At 40.3% G+C, this 18,427-nt stretch overlaps 1 protein-coding gene across 3 annotated transcripts in view; it reads left to right on the top strand.

Moving 5' to 3' along the window:
• The window catches only part of RFX6 (regulatory factor X6), a 123,323-nt gene extending 116,601 nt beyond the window's left edge, over positions 1-6,722 (top strand). For all 3 annotated transcript variants that reach the window (XM_061427483.1, XM_061427481.1, XM_061427484.1), the window contains 3 exons: positions 245-757; positions 2,051-2,263; positions 5,298-6,722. In XM_061427483.1, the coding sequence (XP_061283467.1) occupies positions 245-757; positions 2,051-2,263; positions 5,298-5,473 (902 nt within the window). In that variant the 3' untranslated portion in view covers positions 5,474-6,722. The remainder of the gene's footprint in view (positions 1-244; positions 758-2,050; positions 2,264-5,297) is intronic.
• Positions 6,723-18,427: the final 11,705 nt, after the last annotated feature.

The raw sequence follows: 18,427 nt of genomic DNA, 5'->3' as shown, positions 1-18,427 counted from the left end.
TCCCAGGCTCTTCTCCATGGTCAGTAACTCCAAAAGTTGCCACTGTTGTGAAATACATACATGTTACAATGATATTTTTAAGCCTAGAGTTTTGTTGTTTCCCCAGTCCTGTTATTTTTGGAGGTTAGAAATGATCTAAGTTGGAAAAAAGATATATTAATAAATCTTTTGCATAATTTTAAATGTTGTGAGCCCATCTGTTTTTAATCTGCCACTAGTGAATGCTCCGGTAACTTTTTTCCAGGTCAAATGGAGCTTTCCCAGAGTTCTGGACATCTGATGACACCACCTATTTCTCCAGCTATGGCGAGCCGAGGAAGCGTCATTAACCAGGGGCCAATGGCAGGGAGACCCCCGAGTGTGGGCCCAGTACTGTCAGCCCCATCACACTGCTCAGCATACTCAGAGCCTATTTATCCGACTTTCCCTCAAGCCAGCCATGACTTTTATGGGACCAACTCTAACTATCAGACTGTGTTTAGGACACAGCCTCACACCCCATCAGGACTCTATCCTCATCGCCCAGAGCATAGTCGATGCATGGTCTGGAGTGATCAGCAGCTTTCTAGAGACTTCTTCAGTGGCAGCTGTGCTGGGTCCCCATATAATTCTCGGCCACCTTCCAGCTATGGACCATCCCCACATGGCCAAGATCCACATAGTCTGCAGTTTTTAAATACAGGAGGCTTCAATTTCCTGAGCAATGCAGGGGCTGCCAGCTGCCAAGGAGCAACGTTGCCTCCTAATTCACCTAATGGTATTGAAATTTTTAAAGAATTTTTCCTTTCCTAAGATGACAGTTAGGCAAAACCAGACATTGAGTTCCACCTCTGGTGAACAGCACGTCATCCTGTGTAGAACTTCCTCAAGATTGTGGAATCTTAGACATTTGGAGCTAATTTCAGCCATGTACAAGCATATCCCTGGGCTTCCTGGGTAGCCCAGCTGGTAAAGAATCCACCTGCAATGCAGGAGACCCCAGTTCGATTCCTGAGTCAGGAAGTTCCCCTGGAGAAGGGATAGGCTGCCCACTCCAGTATTCTTGAGCTTCCCTGGTGACTCAGATGGTAAAGAATCTGCCTGCAATGCAGATTCTGCATTTGCAGAATCTGGGTTTGATCCCTGGGTTGGGAGTATCCCCTGGAAGAGGGCATGGCAACTCACTCCAGTATTCTTGCCTGGAGAATCCCCATGGACAGAGGAGCCTGGCAGGCTACAGTCTATGGGGGTCACAAAGAGCCAGACACGACTGAGTGAGTAAGCACAGCACAACACAAACATATCCCTAATTCTTGTGGCTTTATTACAGCTGTCCTTCTAAATGCCACACAGGGTGAAAACATTGTCAAACCGTATGTTAGCCCCAGAGAAGAACGTTGTGTCCTTTGAAGATATTTTTAGTGAATAATGTTTCTTCCAGAGAGCTAGCAGCAGATCTTAAAGATTAGGACCCAGACAGTGCTTCCTGTTGGTCTGGTAAAACACGTAAAGCTCTGTGGACTTATTCAGCCACCAGAGTGGCTGCTCTGTTCCCCCTCTCCTCAGCAAAGACCAGTCCTCCTCCCAGAAACATCAATCTGTAAATAAAACTGGTACTTGATAAGTAATCTTTGTGAAAGGCTAATAGTGCTTTTTTTCTTCATAGGCATCATAAGATCTTATTAATTTAGAGAAGGGAAATATGAGAGAGGTGTAGTCTTATATCTCAAAATTAATAATATGATAACTCCTACGTATTTTAAAAACAAAAAACAACAAGTGAACCATATCCATGGGTTTGGGTGGACTCCGGGAGTTGTTGATGCACACGGAGGCCTGGCGTGCTCTGGTTCATGGGGTTGCAAAGAGTCAGACACGACTGAGTGACTGAACTGAACTGAACCATATCCATATATAAGCACATCCAACTGTATTGTAAATGTTGATGTCAATGTAGTATTTACAGTAGGGTATCTTGAGGGATCTCTCCTATTACCTTGTTCTTTCATTTTTCTTCCTGAATATTATTTGCGATAAGTTAACTCTACTTTCTCAACACTTTCTGTCATAGGGTACTATGGGAGCAACGTCAACTACCCAGAGTCTCATAGACTTGGATCCTTGGTGAATCAACACGTTTCCGTCATCAGTAGTGTGCGCTCCCTGCCTCCATATGGCGACATTCATGATCCGCTCAACATTTTAGACGATGGTAGCAGAAAGCAGACCAGCTCCTTTTATGCAGACACACCACCTTCTGTTGCATGTCGAACTCCCGTAGTAGGTAAAATATATTAATAGTTTTTGAAAATATTTTTAAAATGTTGTTAACCTCAGGTATACAGTATTAACTGGGCACTCATGTTCCCAACCTTTGGTTTATCAGTTTAGATCTGAAGTTATGTTTTTGAATCTGTTAGGAACAGTCTTACCATTTTTCAATTTATATGTCACCATGCAACCTACTGCTAGATCTGTTATTCTTTCCAAAAAGAATCGCTGGCATCTAATTTTGTATGAAAATATTTCATATAACCTATCAAAAGTAGTCTAAAAAACTGTAAGGGCAATAATGATATCTTTTTCTCACTTTTTCTTATTCGCCGTTGGAAGCAGGGCCAGTGACAAGAACTGTCTTTGGACACCATAATCTCCATCAGTATCATAAAACCACTCCAGGTTTTTAAAAATGGTGACTTGTGAGGAAGGTTACTATCACTTTCTCATTTGTAAATAAAATATGATTAGACAACCTGTAGAAAATGTTGTTTTCTTAGTCTATAATGTACATTTTAAGTAAAAATGAGCAAAACTGTATGTTTTCCGTGAAGTCCCCTAGCATCTTATTCCAACAAAGTTGCTGTCCCTGAGAAAATACCACGACTTTTACTAGATGATTCGCCAGCCCCAGCAAAGTGTCTGCCATGGAGTAGGATCTCCATATAGCAGTGAAATGAAAAAAGGGAACAGAAAAAAAGGCATAGATTTAGTCTCTAAACCCACTAATAATGTAACACAGGCAAAGTATATATCCATGTAAGTATCAGGGCAGGTGCAGTGTTAATGTTTATATGAGATGATTGAAATCTTCCAATGGAATTGATTTCAGATTAGTGTTAAGTAGAGAAGGAAATGGCAACCCACTCCAGTGTTCTTGCCTGGAGAATCCTAGGGATGAGGGAGCCTGGTGGGCTGCCGTCTATGGGGTCGCACAGAGTTGGACACGGCTGAAGCGACTTAGCAGCAGCGGCAGAGGGTATCAACACCCAAACAGAGCATAAGGGAAAACTGAATAAAGTCCATTCTCCTCTCTCAGTGTGTTTTTCCAATAATTCAATAGGAAGCACTTCTTCCCTTCCTATGACCATTACAGATGCTCCTGAGCAGAGTCTGCCAGCTCATCTCATGCTATCTGCATATGGTCATTGCGTCTGTGTTACTCTAATGAAGCAGAAAATTCCACTTCAGGAAGTTTCCTTGCTGTGAGACTAAAAGGACCGTGTTGCTGTTGTTACTATTAGTTCTGTTTACTTACAGAGATAGTAGACACCTTGATGGAACATAGTTTGGATATAGGAGAGACTCTAAGCTTTAGTTGTCTGAGCTGGCTTATAAGTGAATTGCAAAGAAGACTTCAAGGTGAAAAGAGGGAATAGAGTAAGCTGAGTGAGTACCACAAGGAGTGTGTGTGTGTGCGTGCTCAGTTGCTCAGTCGTGTCTGACTCTTTGTGACCCCATGGACTGTAGCCCACCAGGCTCCTCTGTCCATGGTGTTTTCCAGGCAAGAGTACTAGAGAGGGTTGCCATTTCCTTCTCCAGGAGATCCTCCCCACCGAGGGATTGAACCTGAGTCTCCTGCACTGGCAGGCAGATTCTTTACCACTGAGCCACCCGGGAAGCACCACAAAGGAGTTACTGCTGCTACTAAGTCACTTCAGTTGTGTCCGACTCTGTGCAACCCCAGAGACGGCAGCCCACCAGGCTCCCCGTCCCTGGGATTCTCCAGGCAAGAACACTGGAGTGGGTTGCCATTTCCTTCTCCAATGCATGAAAGTGAAAAGTGAAAGTGAAGTTGCTCAGTCGTGTCTGACCCTCAGCGACCCCATGGACTGCAGTCTTCCAGGCTCCTCCATCCATGGGATTTTCCAGGCAAGAGCACTGGAGTGGGGTGCCATTGCCTTCTCCGACAAGGGGAGTTAGGACCTATAATTAAATGTCCTTAGTTATGAACCTGCTTTTTAGTGACAGAGATGATGGTACTTAGAAAAAGAAGAAAAACAGTACTAAGAAAGCAGCAACCAAAAATGCAGGAAATGTAGTGCTAGTGAGCCAGTTAGTGAACAATTTTGAGAACCTACTGTGATGTGCCAATCCTCATTTTAGATGTGCAGTTACAGCAGTGATCAGGTTAGAGTTCCTGCTTGTAAGAAGTCTACATTCTAGTAGGGAAAGATCAAGCAATGAAAATATTTTTTAAATGCATTAAAAAAGATAATTTCAGATACTCTCAGGTCAATTAAATACTAAGGTAAATGACAGACAGTAATGGATGAGCTGTTTTAGCTAAAATAGTTGGGAAAGGAATCCTGAGGCAGAAACATTTGAGTTGAAAGCTGAATGACGAGGAGGAGGAAATGTGAAAATCTGATGGTGCAAGTTCTAGTCAGAAGGAATGGCAAGTTGGATAGCCTCTGAAATGAGAATTCTTTGGCTTCAATGGGTAGAAAGAAGGCTCATGTGTTTTGAGCATGGTGAATGAAGAGAGGGGAGTAAAATAAATCAGAAGACAGAGGCCAGTTCACCTAGGGTATTATGAACTAGAGCAAGGAGCTTGGATTTTGTTCTAAGAGTAATGGAAAGTCATTGTAGCATTTAAGAAGAGGGACAATTTGATGTCCACTTCGGCAAGATTATCCTAGCCACTCTCTACAGGGTAAAAAGTGAAGCAAACAAAGGCGAGAGTCCTGAGACTAGTTAGGAGGCCTCTGTGTTAGTCCAGGTAAAGAGAAGATGGTGGTTTGAACTCCAATTGTGGAGATGCAGATGGAAAGAGGAAGTAGACTGGGGGTATATTTTGATGATAAAGTTGTCTGAATTTACGTTTGAAATTGAGTTTTCTTTGTGAAAGATGTTGAAGAAGGAAAATGCAAGGGGAGAAATAGAAAAGATAAGAATTGCTCTGAGAAACCATACACACTCAAATTTAGTACAAATATATATGCTAAATGCACAAGTAAGTATGAAGGCTTAAAGTGAGTGGCACAGAAAAAAGAAAATGTCCGTCTTTTTTCAGTTGCTATTTATATTTTCCCTTACAGCATCCAGCCTGCAAACCCCAATTCCTTCCTCCTCCTCCCAGTGTATGTACGGAACTTCCAATCAATATCCAGCTCAAGAACCCCTGGACTCCCATGGAGCAAATGGAAGAGAAATGGTGTCCTCTCTACCACCAATCAACACTGTGTTCATGGGAACAGCGGCTGGAGGCACTTAAAGCAACAGTGTTGGGTGGGGTGTGAAACTAAAAAATCTCTACCATTCACATCCTATCTACTCAGACTGCCATCAGAGAAAGAAAATGGACTATCCAGTGGCAGGATATTGTTTTGCAGGTCACTGGCATAAAACTATGGACAACTCCATAGTGAATGGAAATACTTGTGGAATTTGCCTTGCAAACAATTTGTTTAGAATGTATGTGGTCTCATTATTAATTATAGCATCAAACATTATCAAATGAACCAGTGGAGGTTTGAAGATGCAGACATTTCAACCATGAAGATTTAATATTTCTCTTCTTAATTTATTGAAAATCTGTGTGCTGTTTCATTTTTGGTTTTATAAAAAGAGAAACATTTATTTAATGCTTTTAAAATACTTTTAATTTATTAGGATCACAGAATCATTGTTTACTATCCCTTATTTGACAACAGTCAAATGTGTATGGCTACCTCCTATGGAAATGTTTACAGGATCAAGACTTAGTTCAATTCAGCCTCAACCAAAGATGCTTGACTTTCAATTCCTGTGCATTAGTATGAAGATTTATGTTACATAGCAGTATTCTGATTCTATGTAACTGAATGGAGATTAAAAATGCTTTCCTTCTTTATTTAAAAAAGATAGGAAGAAATAAAGTATAGAAATATTTTTAAAGGCTTGGTTGCTCTCAGGGCTGGTACTGTTTCTAAAGAATTCTTGGGATTTGCAGGCAAAGTTCCTTGGTATATCAAATTAAAAACAGTAATTCTAGAATATTTGCATATCAGATCCACGCATATAAATACAAAGAAATTGGGACTTGTAGACTGTTTGAACTTCTACAGTTATGGAAGCAGTCTTTAACTGAGTACTTTGCTTAGAAACTGAGAGTGAATGAGTATTTAAGGATCATCTAGATGCAAAAACAAACACAGAAATGAAGGATTCATTAAGTATAAACCAATACAATTTGATACACCATTTATCTAGCTGAATCTTTTCATATGTCTTAACTGGAAAAGTCTGTTGTTAAGACTTGTGGCCTATAGTAATGCGAAACTTCTATCAACTTTACAGGTTTTTCCTATAATCTTATGACAGGTGTTCTATTATTTTTATTAAGCATAGGGTTATACTGTAGGTCCTAGGTACATCATTATAAAAGGATCTGTAAGCCCTAAACACCCATTTTACATCATGATGTAATTTGGTAAAGACCAACTGTGGAATTGTTTTCAGCAAGCAATAAACAATTATCTGTGGACTTGTTGGGGTGTTGCTACCATTTGCTAGTATGTAGTTATGAGCTAGTTAATTAGCAGAAATATTTTGCAACAATAACAAATCATGAGAAATCTAAGTGTCCTATTCTTTGCTATGGTAGTATCATGAGTACAAAGGAAATAAAATTAATAAGGGCTTGGACTGAAAGAGAAAACAAAACAGCTTTAAGAAGTATTTGGCCATGAATATTAAAACTTAAAACCAAATTTCCACTGTATAGTAATTAAATATATTTTCAGCATCTTGTTGTGTGTCAGACACAATGAAAATACAAAGATGAAAAAGACAGTGCCAATATCTTTAGTAAGTTCTGATGTAATGAGAAAGGAAAGATAAGTAAAATCTCAACTGAAGATTTTTGATTAAAAAGCAAGGTGGGGAAACGATGTTTAGGGAACATCTAGCCTAGTGAAGAGGAACTAAAAAGCCTCTTGATGAAAGTGAAAGAGGAGAGTGAAAACTTGGCTTAAAACTCAACATTCAGAAAACTAAGATCATGGCATCCGGTCCCATCACTTCATGGCAAATAGATGGGGAAACAGTGTCAGACTTTATTTTTTGGGCTCCAAAATCACTGCAGATGGTGACTGCAAGCCATGAAATTAAAAGATGCTTACTCATTGGAAGGAAAGTTATGACCAACCTAGATAGCATATTGAAAAGCAGAGACATTACTTTGGCAACAAAGGCCCATCTAGTCAAGGCTATGGTTTTTCCTGTGGTCATGTATGGATGTGAGAGTTGGACTGTGAAGAAGGCTGAGCACTGAAGACTTGATGCTTTTGAACTGTGGTGTTGGAGAAGACTCTTGAGAGTCCTTTGGACTGCAAGGAGATCCAACCAGTCCATCCTAAAGGAGATCAGTCCTGGGTGTTCTTTGGAAAGACTGATGCTGAAGCTGAAACTCCAACACTTTGGCCACCTCATGCGAAGAGTTGACTCATTGGAAAAGACTCTGATGCTGGGAGGGATTGGGGGCAGGAGGAGAAGGGGATGACAGAGGATGAGATGGCTGGATGGCATCACCGACTCGATGGAAGTGAGTTTGAGTGAGCTCCGGGAGTTGGTGATGGGCAGGGAGGCCTGGCATCTGTGATTCATGGTCACAAAGAGTTGGACAAGACTGAGCCTAGCCTTAGTTGCAGGGAGGAAGTGGATTTAGGAAAGGAATTAGCGTAAGAATGGGCCACTTAGAAGGCTGTTTCTTTCATCCAGACGCCCAGCTGGTAAGTGCAAAGGCAGTGGGGAAGAATAATGAGGGAGAGACAGAAGTATAAGCACCATTTCAAAGAAACATGAACATCATTTCAAAGACTGCATTGAAGGGTTGGTGATTGACTAGATAGAAGGAATAAAAAGGATTATGTCACTAGCAGCTCTAAAGTTTTCCTTAACACTTTGCAGAGAACATCAGTGTAAATGAAACTGAAGTGAAAGTTGCTTAGTCCTGTCTGAGTGTAGCCCACCAGGTTCCTCTGGCCATGGAATTCTCCAGGCAAGAATACTGGAGTAGGTAGCCATTCCCTTCTCCAGGGGAATCTTCCCAGCCCAGGGATCGAACCCAGGTCTCCCACATTGCAGGGGTATTCTTTACTGTCTGAGCCACCAGGGAAGCCCCCAGTGTAAATAGTTGACCGTATAGTGATACTGTCCTCTTAAGGTGACAGAAAATGATCGGAGCAAGGAGAAGTTCAGAAGCAAGGGAACAGTGTCTGGGTTTCAGGTGCATCAAAAAGGTGCTAAATTTTGACAAGAAGAAGACTAACTTGCTGTTTCCCCTAGGTAGTGGACTTAGGCTTATCACTATTACAAGCCCAATTGTATTTCTTGATGCAAGCACCGTTGGCTTTCAGGCAGGACAGTTCTTGGTTTTGTAGGACTATTCTGCATCTTACTAAGATTTATCATTCCTGACCTCAAACACTAAATACCAATGCACTCCCCCAACACAGCCTTGTGACAAACAGAAACATCTCCCATATCTCCACATGCCTCTGGAGAGGCAGTGGCATTCCAGCATGAATTACAGGTGACAGCATCTTAATTTTACCAAAAGGAGCTTGAGACGTTTAATACCATCAGCTACCTCTATTGTTTAAGAATTGTTTCCTGGGACTTCCCTGGTGGTCCAGTGGTTAAGGATGCCTGCCAATGGAGGAGACACAGGTTCGATCCCTGGTCCAGGAAGATTTCACATGCCATGGGGCAAGGAAGCACGTGTGCCATAGCTACTGAGCCCAAGCTCTAGATCCCGTGTGCTGCAACTACTGAAGCCTGTGTGCGACAACAAAGACCCAGTGCAGCCAAAAATAAATTAATTTTAAAAATGTTGTATAAAAATGCTATCACAAAATCCATTAGCAAGTGCATGGCTAAGGATAATACAGATGTTAATACCTGTCTGTAGTAATTCAGTAACCTACATTACTTCTGCTTTGTGTCAGTCTGTATTCATCAGTTTCCTACATTTTCATAAGCCATCAATAAAAATGTCTTCCTATTAAACTAAAAAAAAAACTTTTTAAAAAAGACTTTTATCCTTCATGGATCTAAAGTTTGGCTGTTTTCCACACAAAATGCCTTAAGCAGCTAAACTTTAGATCCATTAAAGAACTGATTTTAATGTAGTTAACTAATTTTAACATAGTTAAGAGAATCTTGCCTAGATTTTTATGTTTATGAAAGTAAATTATTCTTCAAAACCTGTTAGAAATTGTGGAATATCAATTATAAAGAGGTGATCTGTTCAAGCTAATGCTTATGTGAATTACAAAATTAAGGTTAAAATTTTTAAATGGTAGGTTTATAACTCAATTTTGGGGGTACTATTTCATGCAAAGATGGGCTCGATAAAGGACAGAAATGGTATGGACCTAACAGAAGCAGAAGATATTAAGAAGAGGTGGCAAGAATACACAGAAGAACTGTACAAAAAAGATCTTCACGACCCAGATAATCACGATGGTGTGATCACTCACCTAGAGCCAGACATCCTGGAATGTGAAGTCAAGTGGGCCTTAGAAAGCATCACTACGAACAAAGCTAGTGGAGGTGACGGTATTCCAGTTGAGCTATTCCAAATCCTGAAAGATGATGCTGTGAAAGTGCTGCACTCAATATGCCAGCAAATTTGGAAAAGTCAGCAGTGGCCACAGGACTGGAAAATGTCGGTTTTCATTCCAATCCCAAAGAAAGGCAATGCCAAAGAATGCTCAAACTACTACACAATTGCACTCATCTCACACGCTAGTAAAGTAATGCTCAAAATTCTCCAAGTCAGGCTTCAGCAATATGTGAACCGTGAACTTCCTGATGTTCAAGCTGGTTTTAGAAAAGGCAGAGGAACCAGAGATCAAATTGCCAACATCTGCTGGATCATGGAAAAAGCAAGAGAGTTCCAGAAAAACATCTATTTCTGCTTTATTGACTATGCCAAAGCCTTTGACTGTGTGGATCACCAGAAACTGTGGAAACTTCTGAAAGAGATGGGAATACCAGAGCACCTGACCTGCCTCTTGAGAAACCTATATTCAGGTCAGGAAGCAACAGTTAGAACTGGACATGGAACAACAGACTGGTTCCAAATAGGAAAAGGAGTACATCAAGGCTGTATATTGTCACCCTGCTTATTTAACTTCTATGCAGAGTACATCATGAGAAATGCTGGGCTGGAAGAAGCACAAGCTGGAATCAAGATTACCAGGAGAAATATCAATAAGCTCAGATATGCAGATGATACCACCCTTATGGCAGAAAGTGAAGAGGAACTCAAAAGCCTCTTGATGAAAGTGAAAGTGGAGTGTGAAAAAGTTGGCTTAAAGCTCAACATTCAGAAGACGAAGATCATGGCATCTGGTCCTATCACTTCATGGGAAATAGATGGGGAAACAGTGGAAACAGTGTCAGATTTTATTTTTTGGACTCCAAAATCACTGCAGATGGTGATTGCAGCCATGAAATTAAAAGACGCTTACTCCTTGGAAGAAAAGTTATGACCAACCTAGATAGCATATTGAAAAGCAGAGACATTACTTTGCCAACAAAGGTCAGTCTAGTGAAGGCTATGGTTTTTCCTGTGGTCATGTATGGATGTGAGAGTTGGACTGTGAAGAAGGCTGAGCGCCGAAGAATTGATGCTTTTGAACTGTGGTGTTGGAGAAGACTCTTGAGAGTCCCTTGGACTGCAAGGAGATCCAACCAGTCCATTCTGAAGGAGATCAGCCCTGGGATTTCTTTGGAAGGAATGATGCTAAAGCTGAAACTCCAGTACTTTGGCCACCTCATGCGAAGAGTTGACTTATTGGAAAAGACTCTGATGCTGGGAGGGACTGGGGGCAGAAGGAAAAGGGGACGACAGAGGATGAGATAGCTGGATGGCATCACTGACTCGATGGACATGAGTCTGAGTGAACTCCAGGAGTTGGTGATGGACAGGGAGGCCTGGCGTGCTGCAGTTCATGGGGTCGCAAAGAGTTGGACACGACTGAGCAACTGAAGTGAACTGAACTGAACTGATAACTGAATTTTGGGGGTACTGTCTTTGAAGTCTTAAGGTGGTTACTACATATACATAACATAAAATTTTATGTTTTAGTTAATTTTCTGGATCCTTTTACAATTCAGAGACCAAAGGCCTGTTTTGTAACAACTTGAAGAAAAACTAAAACCCAGCTGAATCATTAACATAGACCCACAGATCAGAAGGGGTCTGGTTTAGAAGGGATCTGGTTTATCTTCTCTCCAGGTGGCACTGCCATAAGAAAAGTCAGAACTATCATCAGTTATATGTTCCCTAGTACACTTTCCAGGTTGCACTAGTGGTAAAGAACCTGCGTGCCAACGCAAGAGACTTAAGAGACCTGGGTTTGATCCCTGGGTTGGGAAGATCTCCTGGAGGAGGAAATGGCAACCCACTCCAGTATTCTTGCCTGGAGAATCCCATGGACAGAGGAGCCTGGCTGGCTGCAGTCCATAGGGTTGCACAGAGTAGGACATGACAAAAGCAACTTAGCATGCATACAAGTACACTTTCAGGTCAGAAGGAATTTTTTTGTTTAATAATTTAAGCTAAATTTCAATTACAGTTGTGATATAGAATCTTTCTCTTTCTTTCTCCTTTGCAAAAAAGAAGTCCATAAGACACTCAAGGTAGCCCAGGTCATAGTTTGGAAATGGTGAGGGGAATATTTTTCATTGGCATGATGCTTAAAGAGGGCCGGTCCTCTGGCATGTAGTATCAGGACCAGGGATATGAATACTCTGCAATGTATGGGAGAGATCTGAAGAACCGTCCTACTTCAAAAGCCAAACTGTGGAGAAATAGAGGTAAACCAGTAGGCTATGAGGGGATTGTCCCAAAACTTTTACCAATAATGGCAATCGGTATTAAATGTTCCTATGTCCATGAAATTCTCCAGGCAAGGATACTGGAGTGGTAGCCATTCCCTTCTCCAGGAGATCTTCCAGACCCAGGGATCAAACCCAGGTCTCCTGCATTGCAGGCAGATCCTTTACCATCTGACCCACCAGGACAGAAGAGCCTGGCAGGCTATAGTCCCTAGGGTCACAAAGAGTCAGATACAACTGAAGCAACTAAGCACATTAAATGTTATTTAACCCAATCAGATCATCTCTTAAGGAACAGTGACTGGGAAACTCATACACTTAATCTACAGAAACAAACAGGCAGAGGAGTAGAGCTAAAAGCAGAGGAAAAAAAGAGAAAGCAGCTGAGCTGGTACAGGAGTTCAGAAGGCAGTAATAGGCGGATCCCTCTAATGGGACATCGAGGTGGCAGGTCCTCAGACCTGATGTAGAACCCCGGCTCTGTGACCGTGCCATCCTGACCACCAGGGAACAATGCCAAATCCTCCTCTCTCCATTCAATTTGCTGGGAGCTATTAATGGACACGGGCTGCATTTAGCCATCCAGAGTATAGCTGCTCTGACCACACCACCAAATCCACAACAGCGTGTTTCCTCTTCTTCAGAAAAATTTGATAGGCAACACATTACAAGCTTACCGATTGTGCTTTTGAACCACTAATTCATGCTCGTACAAATGCAGTCCACCAAAAAAGGACAAAGAATCATGCCACTCCTTGAAAGTCAGCCCAGATGATACATTCTCTTTCCCTCTACCTCCCTCCCTCAAGAAAAAAAAAAAAAAAGGAAGAAAGAAAACAACTTTGAGATAAATGAATTCTAAAATCCAAACCCAGAGTTCTACCTTTTCAAAAAAGAAGGAGGCAGATGAGAGTATGCTCAAACTTCCTGGAAAGGGATATTACAGGTACTCAGATTTCTTTATAAACCTGAGTATAAAGGGAGTGAAATTAATTGTCATACAAGTCTCATAATAACAGCTATGAGATCTTATAAGGCCTGGAGGAGTAAACTGTTTATACTGTATTTTAAAGGCAGATTTATAATCCTAGGTGAGTTATAGAAATTTAAACAAAAACCTTCCAGAAAAGTAAACAATAATGATAATGGCATACAGGACATTTTGTGCTTTGGAAAAGATAAGAAATGATGAATTTATATAAAAGGTCATTATATTATCTCATTCAATTATTGAATTCTAAATTAAATCCTTGAGTTTGTAAATGGCAGAGAACACAACCTGTCTGTTCCAAAAGCACACTGATTAAATGAAAAGAAAATAAATTTCAGTTACTCTGTGATATAGACATTAGCAATGGCTGGGAAAGACTGATAGTTTTAAGTAGACTCCAGTGAACAATCTATTTGCTAAATTTTGAGATCTCTGACTACAAAATAAGGTCTTGTCTCTGTTCTGATTGGTAAAAAATGTCTGTGGTTAGTTTTCTAGTATCAAAATCTTATAAATAGTGTTGTTCCATTTTCATTGATCTTGGCTACATAATACTATGGTAGAAATGTTTCCTATTTTAAAAATAGTCTATTTCCAGAATGAGCAAGATAATTTATTTAGTTTTTTTTTTATAGAATCTAATCTAGTTGGAGAGATCTCTGATTTTCCCCCAAATTTCTCTTCTAATGTCTATAATTTCAATCATATTCATGCAGATGTTTAGGAAGATAAAATTGACCAGTCATTAGTTTGACCTTTTTTTACTTATCACATCAGGGTAAAAGACTCTCTGCTCATTCAGTAGCATGGGAAGTTTTTTTTTTTTTTTGAGAATACCATATTATTTACTTCTCTGGAAAATAATAACAGTTATTCACTAATCAAAGAAAATCAAAACATGAAGAGCATAATACTGTTATATTTCTAAATAGCACAACTAACAACATACTTATAGATTCCAGCTCCTATTAAAACTTTATCTCAACATTTACAAATATTTCATTTACACTAAAGACTTAAAATTTACTTATTGCATCAATTAACATGGGGTACATGTGTCTTTTTTGAGTTATGGTTTTCTCACTGTATATGCCCCATAGTGAGATTTCTGGGTCATATCGTAGGTCTAATTTTAGTATTTTAAGGGACTTCCATACTGTTCTCCACAGTCACTAATCTCCACAGTGACTATACCAATTTACTTTCCCACAAGCAGTGCAAGAGGGTTCCCTTTTCTTCACATCCTTTCCAGCATTTATTGTTTGTAGATTTTTTGTTGATGGCCATTCTGATCAGTGTAAGGTAATGCCTCATTGTAGTTTTGATTTGTATTTCTCTAATAATTGGTGATGATCAGTATTTTTTCATGTGCCCCGTGGCCATCTGTATGTCTTTGTTGTACAGCAGAAACTAAGGAAACATACAGAATTACACTCCAATAATAAAAAAATTGGGCTTCTCTGGTGGCTCAGCAGTAACGAACCCGCCTGCAATGCAGAAGACATGGCAAGAACTGCGAGTTTGATCCCTGGGTTGGGAAGATCCTCTGGAGAAGGAAATGGCAACCCACTCCAGTATTCTTGCCTGGAAAATCCCATGGACAGCCTATGGGGTCGCAAAAGAGTTGGACACAACTTAGTGACCAATCAACAGTGATAAATAAATAAATAAATAAAAGTATATACATAAAAATTATAAGTGATAGCATAAGCTAAAACATCAATTAAATCTACAGGGAAAAAAATTTTTTTTAATTTACTTATTGCAAATTGCCAACATCCACTGGATCATGAAAAAAGCGAGAGAGTTCCAGAAAAACATCTATTTCTGCTTTATTGACTATGCCAAAGCCTTTGACTGTGTGGATCACAATCAACTGTGGAAAATTCTGAAAGAGATGGGAACAGAGCACCTGACCTGCCTCTTAAGAAACCTGTATGCAGGTCAGGAAGCAACAGTTAGAACTGGACATGGAACCACAGACTGGTTCCAAATAGGAAAAGGAGTACATCAAGGCTGTATATTGTCACCCTGCTTATTTAACTTCTATGCAGAGTACATCATGAGAAATGCTGGGCTGGAAGAAGCACAAGCTGGAATCAAGATTGCCGGGAGAAATATCAGTAACCTCAGATATGCAGATGACACCATCCTTATGGCAGAAAGTGAAGAGGAACTAAAAAGCCTCTTGATGAAAGTGAAAGTGGAGTGTGAAAAAGTTGGCTTAAAGCTCAACATTCAGAAGATGAAGATCATGGCATCTGGTCCCATCACTTCATGGGAAATAGGTGGGGAAACAGTGGAAACAGTGTCAGACTTTACTTTTTTGGGCTCCAAAATCACTGCAGATGGTGATTGCAGCCATGAAATTAAAAGACGCTTACTCCTTGGAAGGAAAGTTATGACCAACCTAGATAGCATATTGAAAAGCAGAGACATTACTTTGTCAACAAAGGTCCGTCTAGTCAAGGCTATGGTTTTTCCAGTGGTCATGTATGGATGTGAAAGTTGGACTGTGAAGGAGGCTGAGCACTGAAGAATTGATGCTTTTGAACTGTGGTGCTGGAGAAGACTTTTGAGAGTCCCTTGGACTGCAAGGAGATCCAACCAGTCCATTCTAAAGGAGATCAGTCCTGGGTGTTCTTTGGAAGGAATGATGCTAAAGCTGAAACTCCAATACTTTGGCCACCTCATACAAAGAGTTGACTTATTGGAAAAGACTGATGCTGGGAGGGGTTGGGGGCAGGAGGAAAAGAGGATGACAGAGGATGAGATGGCTGGATGGCATCACCGACTTGATGGATGTGAGTTTGAGTGAACTCCAGGAGTTGGTGACGGACAGGGAGGCCTGGCGTGCTGCAATTCATGGGGTTGCAAAGAATCGGACACGACTGAGCGACTGAACTGAACTGAACTGAACTAAGTGTTTTTAATGAAATGTCTTGGTAGTGTTCTCAGTCTTTGTTAGGTTTTGTTAATGCAATAATGTGTTGAAAGTGGCAAGAGATACTCCATTTTATCCCACGTTTTGATAAATATGTCTGCTCACACTGGTGGTAACAAGAATAGACAAGATCCGTCCCTCAAGGAACTTATACAACGGGTTACAGTTAAGAAGTAATTAGCTGAAATTGTGAAAAGAAGTGAAGGATCTCAGAGAAATTCAAACAAGAATTGAGCTCCTGGAGATGCATACAGTGCAGGGATATGATGGGAAGACCTGGTCAGGGAAACTTCTTGAAAAAAGTGATATACTGAGATTGAAGAAAAAGTGAGAAGGGATGCTGAGGAAGGACATTGTGGTGGGGAAGGGATGAGCAGTCAGAACAAGTTCGGGACAGGACAAGGTCCAGCTCATAAGGAACCTGGAAGCAAAAGGTGAAAAGGTGTGGCAGAGCATGGAGAGCTTGGAGGAGTGGCTAGAAAGGCACTCCTGAGGCTTTCATGACTGTGGTGGTTTGTTGATAAAGCATGAGAGACATAAAATTGTAAAAATCTATAAAATATAAGAAGAGGCTGGTAAGAATGTCAAGCTGCGATGTTTATAAACTCTGAAGTGCTAAAATATTTTCACAATGAGAACAGCATTGCTTTCCTAGAGTCCACTACTAAAAATAACCTTTAGCCCCTTCTATGTGTTCCATAACAACACATAATTAAAGAACTTAACCTTATGGTTTTCTATTGGAACATGTTTGACATATAACATTGTATTAGGTTTAGATTTTGGTTTTCTTCATGAGGGTTTTCATGAGGGTCTCTTTTTAAAAAATGATAATCTCAGCCAATAAAACAAGTTTTAACAGAACTCACTATTCTTTTTCTACAAATTCAATCCCAGACTTCTTCCCTTGAACTATCAGGGAAATATTTAAATCTCATGGAAAAGTAAACTATGTTAATGCTTCTAAGTAGCATTTTTCTGTATTGCTGATGTGATTAATTTTAACCTTAAAGTTGAAGGGAACTAAAGGTGACGAGAAGGTCAAAACCAAGATTTCTCACTGTGGTGTGGAGACTTTTCTTAAAAGAGATGTAGAGTCTTCGAGTAAGAATTGAGGAACACACTTACAAAGGTGAAAAATTAACTACTCAATATGATACCTGCTCTAAAGTAAAGAGAAACCATTGTTTTTATTAGTTAAAAACAAGGATGGTGTTCTTACCAATCAATAGAATGAGGGTCAGAGATTTATAGCCCTCAAGCATCTTTAAACACACCGAGGCAAATATGAGCTCCATGGGCAGTTAGTTAATCAAGATTTGTCATTTGGCTTTGTGTACTTTAGCTTATTAATGCTTTATACATGACCTTTATGGAAAACAGAACTCTTTCCACATTTTGTATCGTAAAATGGCAAGATTTCTTGTCTTGAATTTTGGAGGTAATGTTTTGTATTATTTTCCACCTCCCCTCCCAATTGTTGTATTATTTGTTTGTATTATTTGCCTCCCCCCGCCACCCCAATGAACTACTGCCTGAGTATCGCTACCATTTATAATATTCATTTTAACTCTCCACTCTGCAAAGAAACTTCACCTAGAATATGTACCTAAAGATCGTTCCTGATGTGTTTTCACAGAAAGCTGAGAATTCAGTTGCCTAAGAAGTTGGAGGCACTTGGACATCAAACTAGCAGAGAAACCCCCTCTGAGGGTACACTGATCATTCAGTAAAAGAGAACTCCTTGGCATATCAGCGTTCTCTCACAACCTGATGCTCCCCAGAGAATATAAGGGCACACTGGCCAAGAAGTAACTAGTGAATCCTGGAAACCAAAAAGAATAGCTTGTCTTTGGCACATGCTTCCATGCTAAGTGACTCACCCTAGTGAAACTCCTGTAGAGCTTCTTGTGAGCTCCTTACATTTGAACACATATGACCATCAAAGATTCAGAGAGTCCAGCAGGGACTCAGAAGGATCAGGATAACGTGGGATAGATCTGAATTATCCTAGGAAAGGCACCAACCCAGGAACCACAGAGTTATCTTGACCTGGTTGTTCAAGTTTTCATTAAACTATGAAGATAAAGTTGAGAGAAAATATGTAGCAATTTAAAACACTTTCTACAGAGTCAGACAAATCTGTATTTGAAGGCACAGAGCTCAACTGTGCTATGTATGATGTTAAATAACATCTCCAAGACTCATTTTCCCCTGATACAAAGGAACTGACTTACAAAACAGAAAGAGACTCACAGACTTTGAGAACAAACTTATGGTTGCTGCAGGGAAGGATGGGGGGAAAGGATAGTTAGGGATTTGGGGATGAACATGTACACACTGCTATGTTTAAAATGGATAACTAACAAGGACCTACTGTGTAACGCATGGAACTCTGCTCA

This window comes from Bos javanicus, chromosome 9, assembly GCF_032452875.1.
Source record: "Bos javanicus breed banteng chromosome 9, ARS-OSU_banteng_1.0, whole genome shotgun sequence".
NCBI classification, from domain to species: domain Eukaryota; kingdom Metazoa; phylum Chordata; class Mammalia; order Artiodactyla; family Bovidae; genus Bos; species Bos javanicus.
Note: the sequence above shows the minus strand (reverse complement) of the source record. Positions and strands in the feature narration are given on the sequence as shown.